Source organism: Podarcis liolepis (assembly GCF_965112155.1).
Source record: "Podarcis liolepis genome assembly, chromosome: 14".
Taxonomy (NCBI): domain Eukaryota; kingdom Metazoa; phylum Chordata; class Lepidosauria; order Squamata; family Lacertidae; genus Podarcis; species Podarcis liolepis.
In genome coordinates this window covers 44020540-44041231 of record NC_139569.1, presented here as the reverse complement: position 1 = coordinate 44041231, position 20692 = coordinate 44020540, and the positions used below count along the sequence as shown (strand labels likewise).

The 20692-nt window shown below is 42.1% G+C and overlaps 1 protein-coding gene across 19 annotated transcripts in view; it reads right to left on the bottom strand.

The window, feature by feature from the left end:
* Window positions 1-20692, bottom strand: part of MYO9A (myosin IXA) — a 171413-nt gene that overhangs the window by 65937 nt on the left and 84784 nt on the right. For 10 of the 19 annotated variants that reach the window (XR_014519173.1, XM_083475486.1, XM_083475479.1 and 7 more), the window contains 12 exons: window positions 18711-18786; window positions 18409-18552; window positions 17476-17515; window positions 16584-16706; window positions 14926-15006; window positions 13612-13722; window positions 10649-10771; window positions 9420-9569; window positions 7796-8115; window positions 5607-7247; window positions 4503-4590; window positions 3512-3727 (listed from right to left, as the gene is read on the bottom strand). Coding sequence is in view for 18 of the 19 variants with exons in the window: in XM_083475486.1 (XP_083331612.1) it covers window positions 3512-3727; window positions 4503-4590; window positions 5607-7247; window positions 7796-8115; window positions 9420-9569; window positions 10649-10771; window positions 13612-13722; window positions 14926-15006; window positions 16584-16706; window positions 17476-17515; window positions 18409-18552; window positions 18711-18786 (3113 nt within the window). In the remaining variant the exon portion in view is untranslated. The remainder of the gene's footprint in view (window positions 1-3511; window positions 3728-4502; window positions 4591-5606; window positions 7248-7795; window positions 8116-9419; window positions 9570-10648; window positions 10772-13611; window positions 13723-14925; window positions 15007-16583; window positions 16707-17475; window positions 17516-18408; window positions 18553-18710; window positions 18787-20692) is intronic. The other 9 variants (XM_083475487.1, XM_083475481.1, XM_083475483.1 and 6 more) reach the window with 2 other exon arrangements.

Below are 20692 nucleotides of genomic sequence, written 5' to 3'. Positions count from 1 at the left end.
CAAAATAAATTATCAGAAGACCAAAATTCTTGCTTTTGGGGAAAAAACCAAATCTCAGAAACTGGAAACTTCAAGGCCAAAATATAGAACAAGTCTTGAACTACAAATATTTAGGAATGGCGGTCCAGGTATCAGGATCCAACAAAATTCATATTAACTCAAATGGGTGTGCTGGAGAAAGATCTGCAAATGCTATCCTTAAATTTTTTAGAACTCAAGGGGGTTTTTATGTCCCCGCGGCACTAAAATTATATAAAGCCAAAACGTTGGCACAGCTCCTTTACGGATCCTTTCTGGGCCCGCCTTCCTCCTCGTTCATTCCGGTTGAAAGAGTGCAATCCAAACTCCTCAGTGCCCTTCTACAAGCTCCCAGATCTGTTTCAAATGCATGGGTCGGACTAGAAACAGGGATGATGAAAGTCAAAGCTCATATTAGTCTAACATCAATATATAAGTGGCTAACTTTGAAACTGCTCCCCCGAGGAATAGCCCCATTGATTCTGCGCAACCAGTTTCAGTCTGGCTGGCAGACAGCAGTTCTAAACACTCTTCAGAAACTGGGCTTTGCTCCCCAAACCCTCATAACTATGGGCCTGGGCCAAGCTAGATCCGTGGTCAGGCAAAGAATCATGGACACAGAGAGACAACAGCACTGTACAAGGGTCCCCGATTATAAAATCATAAAAAACAGGAGATATGTAGCCACTCCAGCAAGGTATCTCTATTTCCTCGCATCCAGAAATGCAAGAAGGGCTTTCACTCTTGCTAGAAGCTCGGCCTTGCCCTCACCGGTTCTGGAAGGCTCCTATGGAAGTGTCCCGTACGCACAGAGACTTTGCGCCTGCCCATTAGGGGAAATAGGATGCCCCGTACATATATATATTTAATGTCCTTTTTATGCTGAGATTTGTAGAGAAATCACTGACCCTTTGCTGAAGACGCTCGCCGATCTTCCAGACAAATCTAAACTTAATTCTCTCCTCTTAGGCAAGGTCACAAGACGACCTGGCTGGTAGCCAGATTCTGCACCCAGATTTGTAGGCATAGATCATCCTCTAGAATAAAATAGCTTACTAGGGAAAACCCTTTGGGGTGCCTCAGGATCAATTTTTATGGTAGCCCAAATCTCAGTTGTATGGGTGTATGTATATATTTAAATTTTAACTCACGAGCTATTGCTGCAATCTGCTCAAATTGTATATTTTATCTTTACGAACGCTGTCATTATTGTGTTATGCGAGCTAGTCTTTGACCGTAATAAATTATTATTATTATTATTATTATTATTATTATTATTATTATTATTATTACCACTACTAATGAACCACAGGAAAATTGATCAAATACCCTACTCTAACTAGCCAGATTAGAAAGAGAAACTGGCCCCAATGGTCAAAAACTACCAACTTTAGGAAAGCAGGAACCTAAGTCCAGTGAAACTAAATATATGTTGGGAATATTCACACATCCAGCTTTAAATGCCTATGCAGTATGCTTATACACATGGATATGGCATACCTATGTACATGTTTATACAGTTTTTATATATAACAACGGGAATGTAATTCAGCATAAGCTAAAAAGCAGAGCTTGATGGTGCAAGCAGCTGCCCCAAAGTAGGTGTGCCAAACTACCAGTGAGAAAGCTTGTGAAGCCCCAGGGGCAGCGTAGGAAGAAAGAGAATATCAAATGAGATGAGAGTTTAGGACTACTTGCATGCAAATGAAATCTGTTAAACTATGGCAGCGGAATCAGAGGAGCATTTTGAAAAGTGGCATGAATGGGACTCCTTCCGAGGATGGAACTCTCCAAGCAAACAGTAAGCCCAGCACCCTTCGCACCTTAGCAGTGATTCCCAGTGTGAAAAGCTTTACTGATAGTCAAACTAGTGATTTGTAACAAGGTAAACCTCCAAGAACATAGCACATTTCCTGTGTGCACAAAGGAGAAAGCTTAAAGCTACTTCACTACCCTCTCAGTGGGATCTTCATAACAATCTGGGTAAAAATCACAAGAACTGAATCAATGAAGATGCTAACCAGCTGCTCTGGTAGCAATGTTGTAACACAACTATATCCCCAAAGTTTTCAAAATAAGTTCTCTTGAGAAGCCCCTACGCTATGGCTTTGAGTACTTAAAAGCACTCATTGCCTTGAAGGCTAGTTAATGAATATGAACTTCAGGGAATTAGGAAATGGCTGTTCCATATAAACAGTTCTACCGCCACTTTTAGAGGGACACTTTGCCTTATTCATTTCCAGTTTCCCTGAGGAACAGGCATGGTCATTTATTGTACTCTAAATCTGGAAGGCAGACCACTTCTCAGTAATATTTGTCTATTTCATTTGATAGTCCATTGCCTGTTCAAAGTATTTCTGTTTAACAGTTTTTAGAAAATTAATTTCATTCAGTCTTGGTCACTGCTCTGCATTTTAGGATTTTACCATTTTATGAGGTTTTAATGATTTCATTTGTACAGAAACATGATATTTATGAGCGGGCGGATTATGAATAAGATAAAATAAATGTGTCAGGGATGTAAAGCAGATTGTGCTCCAACCAGAAGGGTGCCTACAAGAGCAAGCAGTTTTTCTTTGAAGGATAGGCATGAATGGCAGTCAAGAATGCCACTGCTGTGGGGGCTAATCATGTTCCCTGCACCTGGTGATGCAACCAACCATTGCTCTTCAATAATGTACTTGCCAAAAAAAGTAAATAAAAGACTGTACACCAGCCCCTTCACCTGCAAAACTCCATAACTGGGCCATTGCAAGTCAGGATGAAGTGTTGGAAACTTACAGAGAGAAACAACAATAGTCTAACTCAATATGGCTGCCCCATATTTCAGACCATCCCAAAAACTTGATGTAATCTGTGCTCTTTTTGACACCTGATTAAAACATTGTTTATCTGGACATGTAGAAGCTGAGATTAAAGCACATGTCTTTTTAGCCTACTGTTTGAATCAAATCTTCTGAATTACCCCTCTATTATTGTCCATGGCAGGTCGCTCAACCATCGCTGTCCTGTCTTTTAGCAGATCAAGATGATCAGGTGACAGCAAAAACTGCAAGGTTTTTAGTGGGGGCAATTAGAATAAGATCTATTATTTGATTATTGATATAAACCTCCAAAATATATTTTATATACCGTAGTTAAGTTTTTACCTCTATCTTTAGTACATTTTATTTTATTGCTATGGCTAGTAGCTGATGCAAATAAAGATTCGTCTCATTCTGATTCTTCTGAATGTTTTTAAGTATCTGTTTTTAACTATTAAAGAATAATGTTTATGTTTTATTTTTATTGTTTGTAAACCGCGTAGAGGTTTTATTGCAACCAAGTGGTATATAAATACCGTTAAGTAAAGAGAAAAATGAAACATGCTTGTGACTATGTTCTCGGAGGTTACAGGCTACTACAAGAAGGGAGAAACAGCAGTGGAAGGTGTCAGTACAGCTACTGGTTAGCCAAGAGATGCTCCCACACAGCTGTGTGTTGGATCAATTACCATTTCAGAGTCACTGTGACAGGGCTGCCCAAGTCTGGCTGCACAGCCGGGCTCGGGGTGAGGAGGTTGGTCAAGGGAGAGAAGGAATTCAAAACTGTCATCGTAATCCTCTTCCTCCGTATCCCCCTCCCAATCAGCAAAAGCACCTCTAGTCAAGAAATCAGAGCGTGTCCGTGCCATGCGGGCTTTCTTTTTATGGGCTGGTCTGGCAACCTGCTTGATACCAAACGATAAAACAAATAACATGAAAATGCTTTAAACAAACAAACAAAAAGGACAACAGGTGATTCTGCTGCTGTTTGAAGTCAAACAAAGGGGAACATGCAACCATAAGGATTAAAATAAAAAGCTAATTTCCAAATGCAAGGGGTTTTTTTTGGGGGGGGGGTTAACAAGTTGGTAGTAAGCAACAAAAATGGACAGCACAAATAAAATGTATTGTAATGGAAGCCAATAAAAATAATGGGGGCGGGGGCGGGGCGGGGACAGAAACAGACAGCACAATTGCTTTTGACACAGCTTATGTGAAGGGTCAATTCAGGGCAGGACTTGGACTCAGTTCTCACTGAGATGGTAATCCAGTGGCTGGGCTGGATTTCAGACTGCAGGTGGGCACTTAGATGATTGAATGCTCTTCTTTAAAAAATATTCCCTCCATCTAGAAAGCTAAATATTGGGGAGAATGGTCTTTGCCTAGCTAAGTTCCTGAACATGCTAGTTTTCTATGTGCACAGATTTGTTATTTTGAAGGACCATTCATACATGTGAATTCCCACCTGTAGCCTGAAGTGGTACAGTCCACAAACACCCTTACTACCTCAGTGAAAACCAAGCGAATGGTTTATCTTTGTATTGCTGTCTGTAGAGCACTCTTAAACCTTGCAATTGCTTCCCTACTGATAAAATCCTGCTCCACCCCTTTACTCTCATATTATTAGGTAGCCAACAGAATAAAAAATTTCTACTGAAGAAATAAAAGGTTGTTGCGTACCTCTCCCCTACTTTGTCCAGAAACCTTTGATGGTTTTTTATGTTCTTCTTTTGGAAGCAATGGACATGCTGAAGATTCTTTGCTGAAACTAGAAAACATAATTATTGCAGATTGACCCACAACAGGTCCGATACATACTCCAGGATGCATAGTTTGGGAAAGGCACCTTCAAGTCACATACATTGTTGTAATCCAGGGATGGAAACTCAGCCTTCCAGTTGTTGCTAGACTTCAATTCTCATCAGCCTCAACCAGCATGGCCAATCCTCAGGGCTGATGGGAGTTGCATACCAACATTTGGAGGGCCACACTGTCTGCAACCCTGTTGAAATCCTTGCAATTACCCTGCGTGTTAGATCACGATTATTATCCCCATATTCTGGGACAGGAGGGAGCTAAGATGGAATGGCTTGCTTAAGGCCACCAATTTAGTTCATGACAGAGCAAGATTTGAGCCCTCTGCTATTCATAGCAAAGCCTCTCGGCCAGTACTACACTATACCCCCAGTCTCAGAGGTGTATAGCCGGTGTCTGGGTAAAGTTTCTGAAACTGAAGATGACCAAATAAGAGGACAGGTGCTTCAGCACTCTGAATAGGTTCTTACACCTATGAATAGCAGAAACCTAGATTGTGGAAAATATAAAATATTGTAAATCAACTTAAGATGCATACTTTATATAGGTTGAAGAGTTTTAACTTTGGGGGTAGAATATTGATTTCTTAAGCACAGAGTAAAACAGTGAAATTCTTTCACATACACACTCCCAACTTCATCGCTATCAATAGGTGTATATATAGACCCCTCTCCCCATTAATACTGTTCTGGGTTGGAGGTAAGCCACACATGTTCCTGTGTATATGTCAATATGCATACAAATGGAAAAGCCAGAACATATATGCATACCAAAAATATAAATCTACTACAGGAACACCACATAGAAAACAAAAGAAACAAATGCCATTTTGATGTTTGAATTTTTCCTGTGCATGATTTTTCTGGGGGAAGAATCCTTTGGCTTTCCTCCAAGCAGTTAATATTTCTAGGAGGGTTCAGGCCTTGTGAAAGTGAAAATGAAATAGAAATACTGCAACATCATACTCACTTTAGACCCACATGACTATCCTTTGGGGTAAAGAAAATAGAACCCCCTCTGGTTTCATTAGAAGAGCTTTCAGTACCCTGGCGAGGAATTCGGGGCAACCTGAACCGTTTTTCTCTTGCAGGCAGATTGCTCGAGCCTTCTTCAGATTCAGCAGCCATTGGCAAGTTTAACTGATCTCTTCCAGCAGACTGCTGAACAACTGGCGTCTTGTCTTCCTTTCGTTCCAGGATCATGATGATAGTCTTTTCTTTCTGGGTCTTCTGGCAGGCAGGTGGGCTTCTTTTTGCTGTGACAGTAAGACCTTTAATATCTACCGTTGAAGTGGGCCCTGCACTTGTTGTAAGACAAGGCTCCTCTTTGCTCTGGGGACTCCCAATGAGGGGAGATTGAGGCTTGTCCGTTTTCTTTGGTGACCTGCTAGAGGCTCCTTGAGAGGACTCCCTGACCTTGTTCTGCTGCTCAAAAACTTTACGCTGCTTCCCCAAAATTTCCTTCTGCTGTCGAATCTGCTCCATCATTTCTTTCTCGTTCTGCAGTTGCTTTTGTTTCTGGCGCTCTTCCTTCTCCACATTTAGCTTCTCCAGCTTCTTGATAACTGGATCTGAAGATAGCATTTCTGAAGCAGGGCCCTCTTGTCCTCTGAAGGAAGGCTGACATTCCCCATGAAAGGCTCTGCTCTGCCCCGCCCCGTCCAGTTCAGTGGTATGCTTGGCTTCTGGGAACAAAAACTTCCCCCCTATTTCCATTCGCTTGTTCCTTAAATTGTTCTCTATAACTGACTGGCCAGTTCTGAGACTGTCCTGTGGCGGCAGGTAAAATGTAGGTAGGCTGCTTGAAATGAGTGGCTCTCTTGTGTGCAAGTTGTAGACAACGCCTTGAGAATCGCAAACTGACCCATCTTTAGCAGCAAGGCACTCTGGTAATTCAGAGCTTGAGGCCAAACTTTTTCCACCCAACACATTTCTATTTACATCTGCATCAAGGATGGGGATGCATTTAACATTGTCAGATTTAGGGCTGTTTGGTAACGAGTTTCTGGGAACAGGCTCGTGCGGCAAGATTGGGTCCTGCTTGCCCTTCTGAGTGTCTTCATGGCTCAGCATCTCTAGACTTCCCTGAGAGCTTTCACTCTCTGGAGTTCCCCTGGGAGATTGCGTGTCTTCAGAAATCATCTCTGGTGACCACTGATGCTCTTCTGAGGGAGAAGCCCCACCAGTGGACCGGACCTTAAGCAATTCCAAGCTAAATATTTCCTGTTCCAATTCACGCATCCGCCGGCTCTCTCGCTTTGCACGAACTCCTTTCTTCTGGTTGAGGTCTTCCAATGACTTAGGTCTCTCTCTCACAAGAACTTGCTCATCTATGCTCTCTCCACCCTGGCTGTTGGCTCTCTCATAGTGTTTGTACAATAAAGCCTCAGAATTATCCAAGGGATCAATTTGACCCACTCTGTTTTCAATCACTGACTTATGTTCCTCCACAGCTTTCACTCGCTCTTCAAATGAACGATCCTCCCATTCAGAAGGATCTGAACCTGTAACATCCAGGTTGTCCCCTGGTGCAAGTCCATCCTCTTCTTTAACTGCCAGTCCATTCCTCAATGGAGCCTCTCTTAAGCTTTGCTCCTTTAAAATCCGCAACCTTTTTTAAAAAGAAAGAAAAGACATTTTAGAATTATTTGTTGCAAATTTCTCACCCTTCTCTTTAAAGCATTGCAAGACTTTGGATTAGATGACCCTTGGGGTACTTTCCAAATCTACGAGACTTTCCTTTTTCTTCCATGCTTGTTCCTCTAGCAACATGGCAAGATTATTAAGTCAATCACCATTACTAGGAACAATAAAATGTAAAAGAAAGAAAGAAAAGTGAGGTTAGTAACAATACCATACCTGAGAAGAGATGAGATGGGTGTGATGGGCTTTAACAAGTATGAAAACCATGCTGTAAGCCAAATTAACTTTGCATCTTAATTAACCCTTTAATGCCCTTTATTTCTGAGCTCATTGTTCCTAATTAAATTTTCCGCAGCATCCCACTGAAACTTCTTTACACCCCTTGGCCCTTTTCTACTCCCTTTCAATCCCTTGGTCTTTATTCACCTGCCGCACTTCAGGGGGTCAATATTGGCAACTTTGGGAAATCCTGATTTACACGCACTTTTGTCCTCCCATGAAGGTTACAAGTATTACCTCTGCCGCGCTTTGTATCCTCTATACGCTGCTTGCAACAAAATTACTTTGTTTCTCTTGGCCCTGTAGACACTTCTGGTGTGGTAGCTTCGCCATTTTGCCTGGACAATGGTAGCCGCAGCATTCCGGTGCCTCAAGCATTCCCGCCAGTAGCTCTGGATAATGAAGCCAGCCACCCGCATCTGCTGAAATCTTCTCCTTGCCACAAAGCCTCGCCAGTAGGCCTGAAGAACAACTGCTGCCTTGCCTAAATAGATGGAATGGTTTAGGGACTCTTCTTCCTCAGCTTGCTTTCTTCTTTGGTAACTACGCCAGTATTGCTATGGGAAGAGTGAGAGAAAATATTTTCCAGTACTCCATACTATGTCAGATTCCCTTAATAGAAAGATCCTTGAAAACAATATCTAACAAAGATCCAGTAGCATAACCACAATTTCGCCTATTAATAAGACCAAGTGGTACTGAATGAAGAAGAAAGGCTGAGCAGCCATTATCTTATTTTTGTGGATGACCAATCTGTACTCAGGTTAAAAAAAAAAGTTTAAAAATGATGAGGTGCAAGCATTTTTAAAGCTGGTGTCTTACTGACATTTAAGATGACAGAAGACAAAGCAAAAGAGAGAGCAATCATGTTTTTCAATAACAACCTGGACAAATACTTTGTGGTATGAATGAAATTGAGAAGGGACTTTTAGTGTTAGTAAAGATATACACATGATATGAAAATAATTTTATGAACTGTGCATAAATATACTGACAGATGCCTTACTATGTATTAAACTTCCACATTCCTTGTTATTACAATGCCACTGTTCTGCACATAACTATGCCCTCATTTCCGCACAACACTAAGCCAAACCATGGTTTCGTGTGAACGAGCATGTTCCTAGATAAGAGCTTGTGGTCTCTGCTTCCCCTCAGTGGTTCTGCTGCTGCGCTGCACTGAGCCAAGCCATGGTTTGATTTAGTGCAGAGCTTTCCAAACAGTGTGTCGTGACACGTTAGTGTGTCAGCTGCAGTGTGTGGGTATGCTGCACGAATGCTCTTATAAGGAGTTAGTTTAACCTCCGGTGTGCTGGCAAAACTGAATTACTATGTCACAAAATGATGAATATCTAAAAAGTTTGTTAGCAACATGAACGGTTTGGAAAGCTCTGGTTTAGTGTGTCATCCAAACCATGGCTTTGTGCAAATGAGCAAATCTGGAGTGGAGATTGTGATCACTTTGTTCCTCCTTTGATTATCTTACTGCTGCCCTGTGCTGTGCTAAGTCTGGCTGTGCGTTGTCCAAACCCAGGTTCGTGGTTTAAAGAAATCATGAGCTGCAAACCATAGGCTAAGCCTTGGTTACTGTTTGCAGTTTGTCTGCAGCGAGTTTAACCCCAAGTCTGTGTTCAAAATCAGCACAGTGCTGCAACAAATTAACTAAGGAGAAGCAAAACATTCACAATCTCCTCTCTGGGAGTGTACACATTTGCAAGTGCAAAGGAAGGCATGGTTTGGCTTAGTGTTATGTACAAACCAGGCCTATATGTAACATAAAAGAAACAGCTTTTGTCTTCGAGATAAACGTCAGGCATGCTAAATGTCTGAAATTACTGGAAATCACACTGTTGACACCCACCTGTATGACCACAGCTGCCTGCTTCAAATTCAGGAACTGCCTCCTGTAGAGCATAGTGCGGAACCAGCTCTGCAACAGAGTGATCCTTCGCAACACCTCCTCATGCAGCAGGCCCTGTAGAAGCTGACGTCCCTGCTCTTTCATGAAAACCTAACAATGTGGAGAGCAATAATAAATGCATATTTATTCATGAACAAATTACTGTCAGTTCCCCACCATGCAGCTATAAAGATTTCTGCAAAATAATTGCAATGGTGTAAGTAACAAAACAAAGGATGAACCTGTTCTGCCCACCAATCTCGGCACTCACAAGGGAAAAAGAGCCTGAATATTCATCCAGGGACACAACTGGCTGAACATATGGAATCTTATGAACTTCTTTGTTGGGTTTTACATCAAGTCTGCAGCCTGAATACTTAAAAAAAAATAATGAAGGGGATGAGGAAATCACCACAAACTTAAAGAATTTATTTTATTTTTTATTTATGTTATTTTATTTTTTAAGACACACAGTGAAGCAAATCCACAAAATGCATTTTAAATAAAATAAGGGTCACATTTACTTCAGAATCTTCCTCTCCCCACCTTCAGGAAGAAATTCCAACTGATGTTCAGGTACTTGAAAATGAACTGAAAGGTGAGTTGCCTCATCCTAGCGTCTGGGGTAACTTTGGTGTGGCAAAAAAAGTCTTGGGGAGTTGTAATTTTGAGTTCTACCAGACATTATCTTATTTACATGCAACACTAAAATTGTGGCTACTGTGCTCCCCCTCTGCTCATTTTGCTGATAGACTGCACTGAGCTAAGCTATGTCACAGTTTGACTTAGTATGCTGTCCCAGTCTGGGTTCATGGTTTAGCTCTCCCTGACAAACCACAAGCTATAAACCATAAGGCAAACCTTTGTTACAGTGTGTGGTTTGTCTGCAGAAAGCTAAGCTATGAGCTCAGGTCTGGACAACATGTTGAGCCAAACTAAAGCTTAGCTCAGAGAAGCAGCAAAATGACTGGCAAGGAGCAAACAGCCCAAATCTCCTTTCTGGGAGCCCATACATTTGCTTGTTACTGATAAGCCGTGGTCTATGTTATCAATACATGCTAAATGGGTCACCGTATATCTGAAAAACACCACTATGGCAGCAGGGTACACCCATAAATGATACTAGAAAGGGACAAATGTATTTTAATATTGTGTCAGGAAGCAAAAGGAAAATGAGGCTTTGAACGTACCATTGTTCGTCCCACTTGATAATTGTCAGGGTTGGTCTTTGTTTTCCTTAAGAATTCTTGGATATTCTCCTTGGATGGTACCATGCCTCTTGGCAGGAGTACATGAAAATGATCCACAAACTCCTGAAAAATTAGGCATACCTCTGCATGTTACTTAACACAGTTTGTCATTTTACTCTGAAAGTTCATTGAAGTCAACTCTGTATCTATTGAAATACAGGCTGCCTTAGTAGATGAGATGAGAAACAGGGATCATTCCACCAGCTCTGCTGAAAGATTAGCTTCTGCCCTGAGCTGTTTCTATGTTGGCTGAGCATTACAGGAACTACTATTTAGGAACTGGTGCCTGAGTTTGCTTTTCCCCTCTTCCTTCTGTGTCCCCTTTCTCTGGTGTGTCATGCTTTTTTAGATCATAAGCCTGAAGGGACTGCTTTGTTTTAACTGATTGTATGCAAGCAGCTCTGGGAGGTTTTTCAGCTGACAAGTGGAGTACAAATGTTCTAAATGCATAATCAGTATATAAACACAGCAATCCTGAAAAGGGCTGTCATTGTGGATACTGAAAAGTAACAGTTTTAATGGCCTATTATATTCAAAGCTCTCTAGTTTACACAACTGAGCTAATCAGAAAGGCATGAAATCTTTGGGGGGGGGGGCAGGGAGCAATATTAAGCTCTCCCCATGCACATCACTCTGGTGGGTGTATGAAAAATGTGACACCAGGATGCAAAAATCTACATAGCCTTTCCAAGGAAGTTTCGTCACCAGTTCATGATCACTGATCTCTGCAGCAAAAGACCCACAAAAACACTAATTCGTGGATTTTTTGAAACCAAAATTTCATTCAAAACATTCCTCTATGTAGCAGAACCATTAGGAGAATTTGCCCTTAATGGAGTAACATTTGTACATGGTTGGGATTAGAAGATTATCCAATAACTAATTCTCTTCCACTAGGAAGAAAGTTAAGTAAGACTATGGAGGGTTTTATTAAAACACAGTGGTGCCTCGCAAGACGAAATTAATTCGTTCCGCAAGTTTCTTCTTCTTGCGAGTTTTTCATCTTGCGATGCACGGTTTCCCATAGGAATGCATTGAAAATCAATTAATGCGTTCCTAGGGAAACCGACTTCAGACCAGGTCCGGGGACAGTCTGTCCCCCGACCTCTTCTGAAGGCTGGGGGGGGGGACAAGGGCTTTTCTTCCCACCCCCAGCATTTTAAAAAACCCCGGGACAGCGGAGGACTTCTCCGCTGTCCGGGGCGATTTAAAAGCCCCTGGGAAGGCAGGCAGGGGGGACAAAGACTTTTGCCCCCCGCCAGCCTTCAGAAGAGGTCCTGGACCTCTTCTGAAGGCTGGCGGGGGCGAAAGTCTTTGCTCCCCCCGCCTGCCTTCAAAAGCTGTCCGGCCAAGGCTTCGCGGACCTCTGCCGGCATGCCGAAGCCTGCGCGCGCTGACATTAGCGCGCCCAGGCTTCGCGGAGCGCTCCGCCAGCAGCGGCAGCGTTGCCGCTGCTGGCGGAGACTCGCCCGCATCCCGAAGCCTGCGCGCGCTGACATTAGCGCGCCCAGGCTTCGCGGAGCGCTCCGCCAGCAGCGGCAGCGTTGCCGCTGCTGGCGGAGACTCGCCCGCATCCTGAAGCCTGCGCGCGCTCACATTAGCGGGCCCAGGCTTCGCGGAGCGCTCCGCCAGCAGCGGCAGCATTGCCGCTGCTGGCGGAGACTCGCCCGCATCCCAAAGCCTGCGCGCGCTGACATTAGCGCGCCCAGGCTTCGCGGAGCGCTCCGCCAGCAGCGGCAGCGTTGCCGCTGCTGGCGGAGACTCGCCCGCATCCCGAAGCCTGCGCGCGCTGACATTAGCACGCCCAGGCTTCGCGGAGCGCTCCGCCAGCAGCGGCAGCGCTGCCGCTGCTGGCGGAGACTTGCCGGCATGCCTCTCCTGCCTTCAAAAGCCGTCCGGGATAGCGGGAAGCGCTTCCCTGCTATCCCGGACTGCTTTTAAAATGCTGGCGCTGGGGAGCAAAGCCTTTCGGCCCCCGCCAGCCTTCCTGGACCTCTTCTGAAGGCCGGGGGGGGGGGAAGGCTTTGCTCCCCACCGCTAGCATTTAAAAGAGGTCCCCGGAGATTTCCCTATGGGCTTTCGTCTTGCGAAGCAAGCCCATAGGGAAATTTGTTTTGCGAAGCGCCTCCAAAACGGAAAACCCTTTCGTCTAGCGGGTTTTCCGTCTTGCGAGGCGTTCGTCTTGCGGGGTACCACTGCAGTTCATTTCAAGAAATGTAACTTGGGGTAAACCAGAACTTCAGCTTTGGGTGTCCGACAAAGTATATAACGAAAAATGTTTACAAAAACAATGAGCAAAACATATTATAGTTGACACATCTGTCTAATCACAGCCAATTTGTAGCTTTAGAAAAACTACATGGAAAATAAAGCTAAAGATTAAAATCAGAAGACTAACTTTTCCAATCATATGCTTTCAAAGCACAATAGAGAGGCTATCACTGTGAATAACTCACTCCAAGTAGCTCAATGCACAAGACTAGTGTAGCAAGAATATGGTCGACCTTTCCTTTAATTAACATGCTGATTTGGAAATGTGTTTTGTAAAAGTATAATAATTCACAAATATGTTTTTACACAAATATCACTATTTCCTGCACAATGTTTCTACAGCATCCCATGGCCCCTCCTTTCCTTCACTGATTTTCTGTTTACTTCTCAGTCCTTGCCAAATAGCAGCTGCAGCTCACAATGAACATTCCCAGCCACAACTCTGCATGCTTGCAAGCGCTAATTTGACATGGCTATTTGTTCTGCCAGTTGCATCATTTTCAGCTGCAGAAATAATACTTTCCATACACTTATGCGTTCACCTACATTTAAATCAAGGAATTGCCCAACTGACCATAGTGCCTTGGAGCCCACTTCACCAATACTTTTTTGGGAGATTCAAATAATCTAACCTTGAAGGTGTATTTGGAACTATATCCTGACTGTCGTATGCGCACTGTCTCTCGCATCCCTGTGTACCGCAGCTGTCTAAGCACCTGGTTGTCGCTGAACCTCAGGGGAAGCTGGAAAAAAACAAAACATACAAGGGCCAAACAGTTACACATTGACTGCAAGTTCATCCAGGTAAGCAAGTTTCCATGGATGACTTTGTTGGCTACCAGGGCTCACCGGTCCTTTGCTGACGGCTGCCCTTTAAATAGATCCCAGTCTACACCACCAGCATCAACCAGGCAATGGCCTCTAAGGAGGCTCCACTTGGGAAAAGGAAGGGTGGAGCACTCTCAGTCATGGTCCTGATGGAAGGGAAGGAGCCCAGCTGCTGTACCTCAGGCAGAACGAAGGATATGGGGACAGGGAGGATGTAAAAAGCCGAAGAGAGTAGGGAAAAGGGGAGAAGCCCAGTGGAGACAGAGAACAGTCCGGGCACCTAAATAAGGCTCTTACACAGATACTGGGGCAACTTGGTCCTTGGTCAAAGGCCTTCTTCAGGGTATCCCCCAAGCCCCAGAGAATGCAGTTAGATAGGAAATATCAGCGGTCTGTTTATCTAGTCCCCAATCCCTGGGGAGGCATAAGAATCCTAGATTTCAGCCTGCCAAGGCTAATGGTATGGAGAGGTATATTCAGTGCTTATTTTTTAAAGGGGGGGAGGTACTCAATGGTATGCAGTACCGGCACCTCTTTTGTTATTAAAAAGTGTGGCACTTACTCTAACAACTTCATGGTGAGTACCGGCACCTATTTCTCTAGAAAAAAAGCACTGTCTTCTTTGGCATGAGACCCCGAGATGAAAATTTTTCACAGCCCTCTAGCTGCTATGGTGGCTCATTTACCAGATGTAATGTATTTAGTGTATGGACTTTGCAAGGCTTGGTTTGGTCAGAATTGAGTATACACTTCCAGAGTTAACACTAAATACATTACTTCTGAAAAATGAGTCACCATAGCCACTAGAAGGCTGTGAAAATCTGTCTCCTGAGTTTTCAGACTGGTCTACCCAGGTACTATTTGAGACTATATGGGCACAGCTCACCTACCCCACTGCTAGCTGAATCCTTGCTCCTGATGTATAGCAGGATGGTACTGAGGATTATTGCTATGTTGATCTGAAAGATCAAAAGGGCACGGCACCCCTTTACTTTTGTTTATTTTTTTCAGATTTGTCATGGCCAATGGCTAGTATAATCAAGTTATTTGGATTGGCTGTAACAGTCCAGCAAAACTGATTTTCATTGTGGATTACTTGGGATTGGAGAGGCATTTACCTTGTCAGCATTGGAGCGAATGCACTTGACAAAATAGGGTTCTGCTTGGCCAAGGGTCTCCATCAATTTGGTAAGCGATGCCTAAAGTGGAAAATAAAATTATGGAGTTGGCTTCTGCAACAATTATTTTGGTAAGAAAATAACATGTTGCCAAACCTCTCCTTATGCTATTTTTAAACTGTAATTTAACACACATATGAAATAGAAATTGTGATAATATTGCTTCTTATTGTAGACATTCAAAGACATGAAAATGGCTTTCCTATACAATGCATAATAATGGCATTAAGTACATATAGGTAAATCTTCAAAAGCACGTCACTGGATCAGAACAATAGCATACATGTCCCTCAGCAGTTCTCCTTCTGGAATGCTGCATATTTTATTCAAAATTCAAAATTCAGCTTCATTAAGAGACAAGGTGTTCAGCTTACCTATAGGCCTGGACCGGAGGATCCAGCTTGTGGAAATTCTGCGGTTAGACTGTTGATGGGGACAGACTATCACCAGGGACAGTTTCAGAAGACAGCTCTGGATGAGCATACCTGAACCACTTGGCTTTTGAATTAAAGGGTGCCAAAGGGCACTATAATGTCTCCAATGCTATTTAAAATCTACATGAAGCCATTTGGGAGCAAAGTGTCATTGGTATGCTGACGATAGCCAACTCTATTTTTCTCTAATGTCTGACTTGGAAATGCTGAGAAGGCCCTGGACTAGTGTCAGTTAGATAATTTTTGGACTTATCGTATTGTGTCTAGTGTACACTGCTTATAGACTATTGTGATTAAGCACTGAAATAAATAAATAAATAATAAAGGCTTTTAATTAAAGAAGGTTAGAAAACTACTTAAAGCTATTTAGTACTATTCAGCATAGTACTGCTGAAATTAAAAGAGCTTTGGCAGAAAGTATATGAGTAATTACTATACTGTTCAAAAATTTCAAACTGACATACAATTTATGTCCTGAACTTTATTAAGGACTCATATGGGCATCTGCAGAGTTAGCAGTCACAGCCTATGCAAAGTATAAAGTCATATAATCATATCAGTTTGACTTACTGTATATCACATCTGACAATTAATCAGTCTAGCCTGGTATTGTCTACACTGACTGGCATAAACTTTTCAGGATCTGAATCAGAGTTCTATTTCCCAGTTGAGCTACCTCTGACTTTTTAAAAAAAAAATATGGAGGTAATAGGAGTGAAGCCGATACATGATGCACACAACACATATATTCTACTACTGTGTTATGGTAGCTATGACCCCAAAGGGCTGATTGATGTCTAAGGGATTTTAAAGAAGATCTAAGCCATACATAAATGGCTTGGCTTGCAACAATCTTTTCTTTAATGCGAGTCAGTTACTGAGTTGACTTACATAAGGCTGGAAATGCCCAGAGGGAACTAGAGAATTTACTAGTTGGCCAAAAGAAAGAAAAAAAGACTGTGATGTAAAAATGAATGGGACAACCAGGGCTAATAAAGAAAATGGGAACTGCAACCAATTGTTGTTCTTGTTGTTTTTTTCCTAAAATGAAGAGTAGGCTGCATTCCAGTCCATCTAGTATCCCTATTTTATTTCCATTGGAAATAGATATTCCACATGGTTTTCCTTAAGTTAAACTTCATGAAATTAACAATGGTAAGTTACCTGGAACTGGGCACTGATGCTTGGAGGCTTCTTCTTCTTGTGAAGGTGGAGAAGAGACTTTGTGATACGGTCATGGAGAGTTAGGTTCGTCAAGTGCTTGAGCGATTTCACTTCAAGCAAGTGCTAAGAAACACAAAGATTATAACTTTGGTTATGAGAAATTTGAACCAACATAAGCACAAATCTTTGCAAGAAACCAACAGTGGAGCTTGGTACCCACAGGTCTCTGCCCCACCCTCCCCCTGCTGAAATTAGGCTTCCACTGTAGCCAATAGAAGGCTTTTTTCAAGCCCGATTGCAGTTTGGAAGCGCAAAGTTTACTTTTGGGAGTCTCAACTATCAAGGAAAGAATAAATCTCTACCCTCCAGCTGTAAGCCTCTGAAATTGTTCCTCTTCAAAGTCTAATTGTTGCTGGGGGGCGGCAGTGATCTTCCTGGAGATTATAGCTGGACCTCTGGTTTGCAAATGTGCCCATCACATTCATACAGTGGTACCTCGAGTTACAAATGTCTCTGGTTACAAACGCTTCAGGTTACAAACTCCGCTAACCTAGAAGAGTTACCTCGAGTTGAGAACTTTGCCCCAGGATGAGAATGGAAATTGTGTGCCAGCGGCACAGCGGCAGCAAGAGGCCCCATTAGTGAAAGCACGCCTCTAGTTAAGAACAGTTTCAGGTTAAGAATGGACCTCCAGAACGAATTAAGTTCATAACTAGAGGTACCACTGTACATCAATTGTATACATGGTGAAAACCACACTATGAGTTCATGGGCAGTGTACACTTTCTGTATGCTTATGAAAAAGGAATAGCCTTGTAAAAAACAGCATAATTTGTGAAATTAATCTAGTTTAAATATGTTAGCTCAGGTTCTCTAGCTCTAGTACTCTCACCTTTGGAAGGTTAGGCTTGGCTTTGAAGTTCTTGTTTCGCCTAGGAAGAAGCAACAAAGATCCATATTAAAGCAGCAGGGACATGTTAATGCTAATTTCTAAACTTTCATGAGAAAAACATTTGCTTCTGGTGTAATGGCAAAGCATGTACTAGCGCAGTGTCAACAAATCTATAGTGAGTGCTGGTTTTATGTGGTCCCTCACACTCTTGCTTGTGGAAGTGCGTGCATCTGTTTCAGGCATAGCAAACTCCAGATGTTTGGGACTACAATTCCCATCATCCCTGACCACTGGTCCTGTTAGCTAAGGATTATGGGAATTGTAGTCCCAAACATCTGGAGGGCCGGAGTTTGCCTATGCCTGATCTATTTGAAGAGACACTGAACTGAAAATTCAAGTTTCACACATCTTTTTTTCAAACCCACTCAACTCCTAGTGACAAGCTTCTTTAGAACTGCAGACATTCTTTGACAATTAATTCAGATACCGTATTCTTCCAGCTGCATCTTTGAAGGGGTATTTGGAAATTATAAAAGAGAATATAATTGATGTGATTACAATACTTTCACAAGTACCTAAAAGGAGATTTGTGTAACACAGGGACCCCTTTTAATTTATTAAATGTTCATAATAAAAACTGTGGCTCTACTGATCAGAGTCTCTGGTCAACTCCCAAGACCAGAAGAGAGTAATGGAGGCCTAGAACTGTTCAAAGGTTGCTTCCATGTATTTTAAAGTGTCCCAGTTCTGCAGTCTGCCTCATCATCCAGATTTAAGATACACTTTTGAGGATTTTTGAATTGTAAATCTGTGTGCCTTGGGTGATGAATGCTGAAGGGTAATGGAGACCTCTCTTACCCCAACTTGTCCCATGTTTGTTGCTATCCCTAGAGATCAATTTATCTTTGTAACAAAGAACAAATATGAACTAACATGAGGATGCCATGGGCTCTCTCCAAGAGTTTGCTGTTAGTTGAATTCACAAATATCCCATCTTTGTCGAGGAAACTGCTTTGGCTGGAGAGTCTGCTCTGTCGCACGCCCATCTTGCTGTTCCAACCAACTCCATACATATCACTGCAATGTGGGAAACAAATACACTTTATTGCTTAGATTTCACAAAGAATATACCAGGGTTGTGTTTTTTTTTGTAAAAAGGTAACTTTTCCAAAGTCACAATTTCATATGTAAAGCTCTTGCTCTAGCAGTCACACTTATCACACAATCTGACTTACCGCTGACTTTTCTCATTGATAGTGTTAACTCCCTGCAGATCTGAAAGTGGTGTTCTGGGACGTTTGCGGGCAATACCTGTGGCAGCATATCAACAAAAAAATTAACATTCTATTTAGCATTAGATAAATTCTCTGCACCAGCTTGGGAGGGGAAAAAATCAGACTGCAACATGTGCTGAAAATGGTACATGCTGGGAACTGGGGGAGGTGGGAGGGAGAGAAGAACCATAAACGAGGAGCCATGGCTGGTAATAATGGTATATTTGACTTAAGCTCTTAAAATAAAGAAAAGATGTCCTAAATTCGTTTGCCACAAAATTTACTTGTAATCCTACATATAAAGCCATATTTTAAATATATTTTTTAAAAGATGCACATCTCTATATATCCAAGAAACAACACAGAGGGGAAAGCTTTTATAGGAGGAAAATATTGCACCTAAGAGCCACACCTCCAATAAGATTATTATCTGTAAAAGGTCTTTTCTGGTCAGCTGCTTTCTCCTTCTTATAAAAGTAGAACAATGCAGACCATATGAACACCACAAATTTGTGCAGAAGTAAGCCTCTGGATTCTATTAATAGCTTAACTGGAAATCTTTCTTATATACTGTGCTTGGACAACCTCCAACCTACCAGGAACAAAGTTCACTATTATTGCAAAGCATACTATGCAGAATTTAACACAAACATGGCTTGCCTTAAGTGAGTCTGAAAGTCTCATCTGAAATGCAAAACTATGGGGGTTCTAACCTGCATTACTAACCCTAACATAGGTATTCAGGGATGGTGCAGCACAGTGGACAAGAAATGAATCAGGAAATTCTTGGTTCCTATTTCCCTCCTCCACCATGTCATAACAAATCAGATACAGAACTGACCTAATCTACAGGGTTTTCTAAGGATTAGCTGATAATGTATATTCAGCATTTAGAACACTCAGTATCCTCAAACTGGATTTATAAAGGGAGTCAACTGGCAGATAAGATTGGTTTAACAATTTTGGAACCTTTGAACCCAATCATCTGGTATGGAATGACCCCAAATTTTAGGTAACTAAATTTGCAAAATAAATTTACTGGTTTGTTTCCCTTTGATATACCCTTGTGTAAGGGAAGTACAAAAAATATATATATTATACACGCCACACAAACTTGGCTAGAAGTCAAGCCATGACTTATTGCTTTTAATAAGGCCACAAATATCCTAATTAGCAAAATAAAAACCCACAAAAAACTGAGCAAATAATAACAACTCTTTCAGTCATAGTATACCCATAGGACATGAAAAGATTACTGAAGAGATAAATAAATATTAATAAACTAAGGTGATTCAATAAGCTAAAGCTCTAGCTTCATGATGAGATTTGAAGGTGAGCAGTCTTACTGTGTTTGGCAAGAATCACTCATGCAATGTAATCTTCTCTGAGCCTAGTCATTTTCAAAACATTAAATTAGCATTTGTAAACTTTATTATTTCTTCCATGACCACTGAATACCACTGAATTTTCTTAAGAGCTGCTAGTGAGGCCCTTTTGTCAACAACTATGCATGAATTGCATCATTCATGATTTAAGAGCAACGAGGGATAATATTTATTCAATTTATTAGCCACCTTATACAAAGCGTCTCTAGGTCACTTACATATACAAATTAAAATAACCATTAGGTTTTAACCATAAAATACTGCCCCCCCCCCAAAAAGCAATAAGCATGATTATTATACTCTCTCAAAAGCCTGGGAGGTGGTTAGTGCCGAGCAAGCAGGCATCCCTGGGAATAGCATCCCATAAATTAGAGGCCACAACTAAATATCCCCTCTCCCTTGCTGCCACCCTCTGATCTTCTCTCACATGATCTTCAAGTGAAGGGAGGTATTTCATTTGGTATCAGGGTCCTGAGCTGTATAGGCCCTTTTATGTTAAAACCAGCACTTTTGAGCCAGACTCAGAAACACAAGCATATTAGTCAGAACCAGTGTCAT